This window comes from Cervus elaphus, chromosome 9, assembly GCF_910594005.1.
Source record: "Cervus elaphus chromosome 9, mCerEla1.1, whole genome shotgun sequence".
Classification (NCBI taxonomy): Eukaryota; Metazoa; Chordata; class Mammalia; order Artiodactyla; family Cervidae; genus Cervus; species Cervus elaphus.
The window spans coordinates 10,575,327-10,583,587 of record NC_057823.1 but is presented as its reverse complement, the minus strand read 5'-3'; the positions used below and the strand labels follow the sequence as shown (position 1 = coordinate 10,583,587).

Sequence of the window (8,261 nt, the reverse complement as noted above, 5' to 3'; positions counted from 1 at the left end):
AAGTCACTTCAGTCATGTCCGACTCGGTGTGACCCCATAGACGGCAGCCCACCAGGCTCCGCCGTCCCTGGGATTCTCTAGGCAAGAACACTGGAGTGGGTTGCCATTTCCTTCTCCAATGCATGAAAGTAAAAAGTGAAAGTGAAGTCGCTCCGTTGTGTCCGACTCTTAGCGACCCCGTGGACGGCAGCCTACCAGTCTCCTCCGTCCATGGGATTTTCCAGGCAAGAGTACTGGAGTGGGTTGCCATGGCCTTCTCCGTTACACCAGCCATAACCAATGTCTATTCAGTTGCAACTATATTGGCCCAAACTGGAAGCAACCAAGACGTCCTTCAAAAGATGAAAAGACAGACTTCCCTGGTGGTCCAGTGGCTAAGACTCCACACTCCCAATGCAGGGGGCCTGGGTTTGATCCCTGATCAGGGAACTAGATCTCATAAACCACAACTAAAGATCCCACATGTTGCAACTAAGACCTGGTGCAGCCAAATAAATACATAAAAATAAATATTTAAGAAATAATTTACTACTATCATCATTACAAAAAAATTGGTGAATGGATGTAAAACTCATGTCCAACTCTCTGAGACCCCATAGACTGTAGCCCACCAGGCTCCTCTGTGGATGGGGATTCTCCAGGCCAGAATATCGGTGTGGTTGCCATGCCCTCCTCCAGGGGATCTTCCTGACCCAAGGATCGAACTGGGGTCTCCTGCAGATTGTTTACCATGAATGGATAAACGGTGGTGTACCCATACCATGGATGGTATGGATATAATTGGGCTATTACTACAAGGGACTATTATTCCTTGATATAAAGAAATAAGCTATCAAGCCACCAAAAGACAAGGAAGAATCTTAAATGCATGCTGCTGAGTGAAAGAAGCCAGTGTGAAAAAGATACATACGTTGTGATTCCAACTCTATGACATTCCAAGAAAGGCAAAACTATGGAACTTAACCCAGGACTTAGAGGGGAGGGAGGGAGGGATTTTTAGGGCAGTAAAACTGTTGTAGATGATACTATAACAGTAGATATATGTCACTATGCATTTGTTGCAACCCATAGAGTGTCCAACACAAAGAGTGAACCCTAAGGTAAACTGGGGGCTTGAATTAATAATATTGTATTGACATTGGCTCAATAATGATGCATCAATATGTAACAAATGTATCTAATGCAAGGTGTTAATAACAGGGGAAACTGTGTATTGTGAGGATATATGGGAACTCTTTGTACTTTCTGCTCATTTTTTCTGTAAACCTGGCACTCCTCTATAAAAATAAAGTTCATGAGTTGAGGGAGGAGGGGGTGGGAGATGAGCCAGAGCCCAGCAAGTGGAAAGTGAGAGGACTGAAGGCTTGGTGGAAGGCACAGTAAGTACCAAAGCCTGGGGGGCAGGGGGAAGATAATGTGCTTGGTATGTTTCAGAACCTGCAGGGAAACTAGAGTAGGGAAGGAAGAGGGATGGGCTGGAGACAGCTGTAGGACCTCTCTGAGGGGGAGGACGACCCAGGGGCCATTGGAGCAGAGGTCTGCAATTGCCTGAGAATCACACAACCTGGGAAACAAATTCGCCTCCCTTCGACTTCCCCTCATTATCGTTTGGGGAAACTGAGGCCCAGAGAACGGAAAGTCAATGAGCAAAGCAATCAGCCCTTCAGGTAAGCTCACAGGATCTCATCAACACTTCCACCAAAGAAGAAGCATCTGCATGACTCTCACAGTATCCCTGTGGGGGTAAGGCATTATTATGTTCTGCGGGCTCAGAGACGCAAAGCTACTTGTTCGAGGTCACATAGGGAGTGGTCAGTGGTTAAGACGGACTCTCCACCATCACAGTGGCTGGCCGCAAGAAGCATGTTGGAGCTCAACTTGAAGTCATCAGCTGTGCCTGGGACTGAAAGCACCTCTGGGTGCCCCACAGCTGGCAAACAGGGCTTATCAACAAGTGTTTGCCTAATCCAAAATCTGATGAATCACGATGAGCTGGCATACCCCTGAGGCTCCTTCCAGCGAGGAGGATCCAGGACTGTGGACCCCAAAGGGGGTCTCTTGGCGTCTGTGTGGTGGCAAGGCAGTCCTCCTGCAGTGGCCCTGGGCTTTGTGGGGGGGGGGGGTGGGTCCAGATGCTATCTGAGACAAAGTCTCCTGACCCCAGGGAAGGCTTTCAGGTCAGGAGCTGCCTACACCCCTCCCCACCTGGCTGTGGGACTCTACCTGATTATGGACACCTCCAAGCCTGAACATGGGTGCTGGTATCAAGAGGCCAAGACTGGATACCAGCTCCAGGTTACACCATGAGATGCTCTCCCTCTGATGCCCACTTGGCTCCCGTTTCCCCCACATCTTGACTCACACATCTCCTCTTGGGTGAGGTTCAAAATTCCACACATTCTCTCTCTCCCCGTCTCACACACACTCACCACCTATCTCTGGCCCCTGCTTTCCCCCTAATAGTTGCTCGTTTGACATCTCCTCCCCACCCCCCATTATAGTGAAAGCCCCGAGGGCAGGGATTTGTCTGCCTGTTGGCAAACGTGTTCCCAGTGCTCACAGAGAATCAGCACGCAGTAACAGCAGGAGTGACAGTCCCTTCCTGGCAGGTCCTTGAGCATGGTGTGGGGCACCTAGCGGGCTGTGTTTAAGATGCTCCCAGGGGAGGCTTGTTGCCACTGGCCCCGCTGGTTCTGGGTCTGTGTTGTCAGATTCCTTGTCTTGAGTCTCTTCACTTACATGAGTCAGAAAAGGCACCAAGCCTGCGGACAGCTGTCAGACCTCAAGCCTCTCCCAGCACGTCCAGAATCTCAGTTTCCCCTCCCTGAAGGGCTTCCTTGAGACAGAACGTCTCAAAAACTTCTTGATGTCATCATGCAAGCAGAGTGGTGGGCCTAACAGTGGATCAGGGCTTGGTGGGTCCCAAGGAAATGAGCCGCCGAGTCTCCCCATCCATCAGGAGTCCAGGGAACACCACTCTGAGCTCGCCAGACCCATTACCCCCATCCATCAAGGATTCTGGGGACCCTTCTGTGACTGCGGGGCCCATCTCCCCGTCCGTCAGGGACCCCGCTCCATTCACAGTCTCGGATCCCCGATGCCATCCCCCGCTCCGGGTCTTCCCTGTCCTCGCGCAGGCGGGATCCCACCGGGGGACAGCGGGGATCCCTGAGCGTCATTCTGCTGTTGTGGAGCGTGTGTTGACGCCGTCGCCTGGGAGACGGGCGGGGGCGGGCCCGGGGGGGGCGCGGCCTGGCTGCGCGCGCTAGGGGCCGAGCCGGCCGTTCAGGGCCCTGGCGGCCTCAGTGGCCACGGCCGCCGCCGCCCGCCGGCTTATATACCGCGGCTAAATTTAGGCTGCGCCCGGAGCTCGTCCCCATCCGGGACGCGTTTCCGCCGCCGCCGCCTTGGCCCGGCCCCCGCGCGCGCCGCGCCTATAAGGCTTGGGCGGGCCGGGCCGCGGCCCGCAGAGCCGTCCCCGCCCGCCCGCGCCCCGACCAGCCCGGCTTCGGGCAGCCTCTCACCGGTGTCCCGAATCCGCGTCAGCCCCGGGTCCCAGCCATGGCGCTAAGCGAGCCCATCCTCCCGTCCTTCTCCACTTTCGCTAGCCCGTGCCGGGAGCGCGGCCTGCAGGAGGTGAGGGCGGCAGGGACCGCGGGCGGCGGGGGCGGCTGGCTCAGGGTAGCAGAACGTGGGCTGCGGGGTAGGAGAGCGCAGGCGGCAGGCACGGCGGGCTCAGGGTAATGGAAGGCGGGTAGCGGGCCGCGATTCCCGCCCCTCCGCGCGCTCACGCCCGCGCGTATCCCCTGTCACCCGCAGCGCTGGCCGCGCACCGAGCCCGAGGCAGGCGGCACCGACGACGACCTCAACAGCGTGTTGGACTTCATCCTGTCCATGGGGCTGGACGGCCTGGGAGCTGAGTCCGCCCCGGAGCCCCCGCCACCCCCGCCGCCCCCGCCGCCTGCGTTCTACTACCCGGACCCCGGCGCGCCGCCTCCCTATGGCGCCCCCGCGGGCGGTTTGGTGTCCGAGTTGCTGCGGCCCGAACTGGACGTGCCACCGGGACCCGCGCTGCACGGTCGCTTTCTGCTGGCGCCACCGGGCCGCCTGGTGAAGGCTGAGCCCCCCGAGGCAGACGGCGGCGGCGGCTACGGCTGCCCGCCCGGCCTGGCCCGCGGACCACGGGGCCTCAAGCGCGAAGGCGCCCCGGGCCCGGCCGCCGCGTGCATGCGAGGCCCCGGGGGCCGCCCCCCGCCACCGGCCGACACGCCACCGCTCAGCCCCGATGGCCCCGCGCGCCTTCCTGCACCCGGCCCGCGCGCCCCCTTCCCGCCTCCCTTCGGCGGCCCGGGCTTCGGGGCGCCCGGGCCCGGCCTGCATTACGCGCCGTCCGCGCCCGCCGCCTTCGGTCTCTTTGACGACGCGGCCGCCGCCGCCGCGGCTCTGGGCTTGGCGCCATCCGCCGCCCGAGGTCTCCTCACGCCGCCTGCGTCTCCGCTGGAGCTGCTGGAGGCCAAGCCCAAGCGCGGCCGCCGGTCCTGGCCGCGGAAACGCACGGCCACGCACACCTGCAGCTACGCGGGCTGCGGCAAGACCTACACCAAGAGCTCGCACCTCAAGGCGCACCTGCGCACGCATACAGGTGGGCGGCGGGCACAGGCTGGGGACAGCTGCTAGGGCGCGCCAGAGGAGGGGCGTACTTGGGAACCCCCAAAGGGCGTAGCCCGAGGGTTGGGCAGGGGGCAAGGTCTTAGAAAGCCCCCTGGGGGCGTGGCTCGGGAACCTGGGGCGTGGGCGCGCCCCTAGGATCCTCCTGGGAGCGTGGCTCGGGACTTTGGGCAGGGGTGTGCACTTAGGAAACCTTAGGGGGACGCTGTGTCTGAGACTGTTGCGGAGGCAGGCTTAGGAGCCCCCTGGAGGCGTGGCTCTAGACACCAGCAGCGGACAGGGTGCGCCTCGGACCCCCGGGGAGTGAGGATCGAGAGACCGGGGAGTGGGGGATAATGTGCCTAGGATACCTACAGGTTCAAAAAGCAGCCGGGAGCACTTCTGGGAGCTGGTTAGGGGGTAGGATGGGTGCACCCGAGTAGCCGCTAAGCAGCGGGGTGAGTCCCGGGAGTCTCCGACAGAAGGGAAACTAAGACCCGCTCTCGCCCTCTCTCTGCAGGCGAGAAGCCCTACCACTGCAACTGGGAAGGCTGCGGCTGGAAGTTCGCGCGATCGGACGAGCTCACGCGCCACTACCGCAAGCACACGGGCCACCGGCCCTTCCAGTGCCACCTGTGCGACCGTGCCTTCTCGCGCTCCGACCACCTGGCGCTGCACATGAAGAGACACATGTAGCCCGGACGCCCCCCGCCCCCACCCGCGCGCGGCCGTGGCGGGTCCCACGCGCCGGGCACGGCCCCCTTCCAAACTGTGACTGGTATTTATTGGGCCCAGAGGACCGGGGCCGGGCACAGCGTGGCCACCGAGGGGGCGCCCTTCCCCGCCCCGCCCCCCCCACGATGCCCGACCCCCAGCAGAGACTGAAGGCCCGGTGGGAGAAGACCACGATCCTCCTTGACGAGTTTTGTTTTCAAAATGGTGCAATAATTAAGCGTCGTCTTCCCCCCGCCCCACCGGGTCTACACTAGAGGATCGAGGCTTGATGCCTTGTGAAAAATAACGCCTTAATTTGTACTGTGCAACCTTTTTTATAATATTGTACATAGAGACTGTGATATATTGTATTACTGTAAATAAGACTACTGGGCATTTTGACAACCTAGTTGTTTTTAATAAGATTTTACTGTTGTTTTTTTTTTATTAAAAAAAGTTTTGCATCGTTTGAAAAAAAAATCACAGCCCTGGTCCGGCCGCTTGTATAACTGGGGGCTTGGGACACTTGGGAGGAGTGAGGGGATGTGGGGACAGGCAGCTTATGTAGAGGGCAGCCTGGCAGAGTCTGGGTGAGGGGGGTGCTGCCCCAGCTAGCACCCGGGGTTGCCAGTTGCAGCCCCCAGCTGCCAGGAACCTGTGGGTTTTTCTATAAATTTAAACACTGCATTTTAGGACTGAGGGAGTTATTTTAAGGTTGTTCCCTGAGCCATAAATTGCCTCCTTTTCCCTAGAGCTGGAGAAACTGCTTGCTGGTCTCACTGACGTGGCCTTCTCTAGGTTGAAAAAAGTCTTACCTCTTTTTGGAAGCTTCTGAGGTTTTAGCCAAACTTTTATAAAGCACAGACCTTTTCTTTTTTTGGAAGGGGTAAAATGCTGAGTTTCTGACCTGCATTGCCTTTCACTAGTCTTGCCTTTTAGCAGAATTTTTTTTTTTAAGATGAGTTCCCCATCCTGTTAGGAAAAAAAAAAAGAAATACATGTTTGAGGGTCATGGATGGTGAGTGAGCTTTTCCAGAGGAGAAAACAAGAGGTCCAGAGAGGTAGCTATGGAACAGTGATGTCAGGGTGTCAGCCTAGTCTGTCTGCCTCCCAAGGGTCTCCAGATCCCACTAGAGTGATTTCTGTAACAAGCCACCTGCTGCTGATGTTGGAGGGTTAGAAGACCCTCCCCAGCAGCCCTTGTGTGACAGAGTCACATCAGAGCCCCAACCTTGATGGCTGGAGGTGTCCACTCCAGAAGTCTACCTCGTGAGCAAGACAGGATCCCCACACAGCACCCTGGATGCCTCGGATCAGGCAAGGAGGTACTGCTCCCTGCCAGGTTCCCCCTCCTCTTCCCCCTTCTCGGAGCCCTGGGTGGGTAACTATGGCCACTAACAATTGCACAAGTTGTTTGCAGAAAGTGAAAATAGCTTGTAAGCAGTGCCTGTTTTAAAAACACTCTTGCCCTGTTGCGACAGAGGCTGGGATTTCCTCCCTCCCTCCCTCTCTTCATCCTTCCTACCACCTCCACCCCCTCTCCCCGCCTCCCCAGCAGCCCTGGAAACAGCTGAGAGTGTTTGGCAATCCACAAAAAGCAGAAATGGAAGATGACAATCTGATTCATCTTTCTTGAGTCAATAGCCTGGACCCACTTCCGCTAGCGATGCAGGGCATGCGATTGTGCGTGTGTGAGCTTCTGTATCCTCTCTCTGCAGCTTTTGAAAAAAAAAAAACAACAATGATTCCAGAGCAGAGCACTGGCCCCCTCCATCTCTGGAAACACCCCCTCTTTGCTCGGAGCTGGTTTCAGAGGCACTAGGAGCAGAAGAATGACTTGAAAAAGATTTTAAGTAATTTTTGGTAGGGTCCTCTGATCTTTCTCATTGACTTCTTGAACTTGGGGTAAAACCATTTTTCTCGCTGGCTTGAAAACACCTCCCAGAGGCCTCTGGCCCCAATGAGAGGCTACTTGTGAAGGGACTGATGCTGCTGAAGTTTCTGTTTCCTGAGTACCTCCGACTGATACAATAGAAAGTGTCAGGCTCCTACACAGCTGTACCTTTCGGCAAGAGACATGGGCCTGCAAAGAGCCGGCTCGCACTGATTAATGCAGAAACCCTCGCTTATTGTTTTCTCTGCCCCTTTCTGAAACCCAAAGCTTGATTTACGCCTAACATCTTCCAGATGAGCGGTTCTCAGCCAGTGGCAATCCGGTCTCGAGATATTTGGGGTTGCCACAACTGGGGGATGCTGCTTGCCTCGGGTGGGTGGGTGCCAGGGATGCTGCAGAAGCATTGTAGCAGATGTGAGGCAGCTCCCTCCACAGAGAGTCATTCGGTCCCAGGGTCATTTGTGTCGCAATTGAAACACTCAGGTTCCTAAACTATCATCCTCATTCACCACTTTTATCAGCAAGGAGGGGGCTCCAGCTCAGGGAGCAAGCTTCCATGACAGATGGTGCTACCCAGAGAAAAGTATGAATAAAAACTTCACTGCTGGGCCCCGTCTCCATCCCTGTGAGAAGACACAGAACACTTTTCCTTCCTGGTGTCCACTTGAGAAAATACAAAGTATTTATCAAAGCAGGAAAAAAAAAACTTTTTCCTTTCATTCTATAACCCAGTTCCCATCAAAGGTTTTTTGGAGAAAGGGATTGCTGGTCAGTGGTTGAGTTGTTTTCACATGGCTGTGACTATCACTGTATCTCTTGTTTTTTTTTCCAGGAAAGATTATAACTATTTTTCCATCTTCCTCCATGATACGGTTTTATCATCATTTTAAATGGCTTCATAATATTCCATTTAGATGGGCCAAGAGTTGCTTATGCAAACAAGCACTGGGAGTCTGTACATACATGCTGGGCCATATTTCAGATTGTCCCCCTAGGGCTGAAAAAG

The 8,261-nt window shown here is 56.2% G+C and overlaps 1 protein-coding gene across 1 annotated transcript; it reads left to right on the top strand.

Annotated features, from left to right (window-relative positions):
- The first annotated feature begins 3,443 nt into the window (after positions 1 to 3,443).
- KLF2 (Kruppel like factor 2) lies at positions 3,444 to 5,841 on the top strand. The gene is made up of 3 exons (XM_043911107.1): positions 3,444 to 3,636; positions 3,820 to 4,642; positions 5,168 to 5,841. Exons 1-3 carry the CDS (start codon positions 3,562 to 3,564, stop codon positions 5,341 to 5,343), a joined length of 1,074 nt encoding a protein of 357 aa, XP_043767042.1. The 5' UTR covers positions 3,444 to 3,561; the 3' UTR covers positions 5,344 to 5,841.
- Positions 5,842 to 8,261: the final 2,420 nt, after the last annotated feature.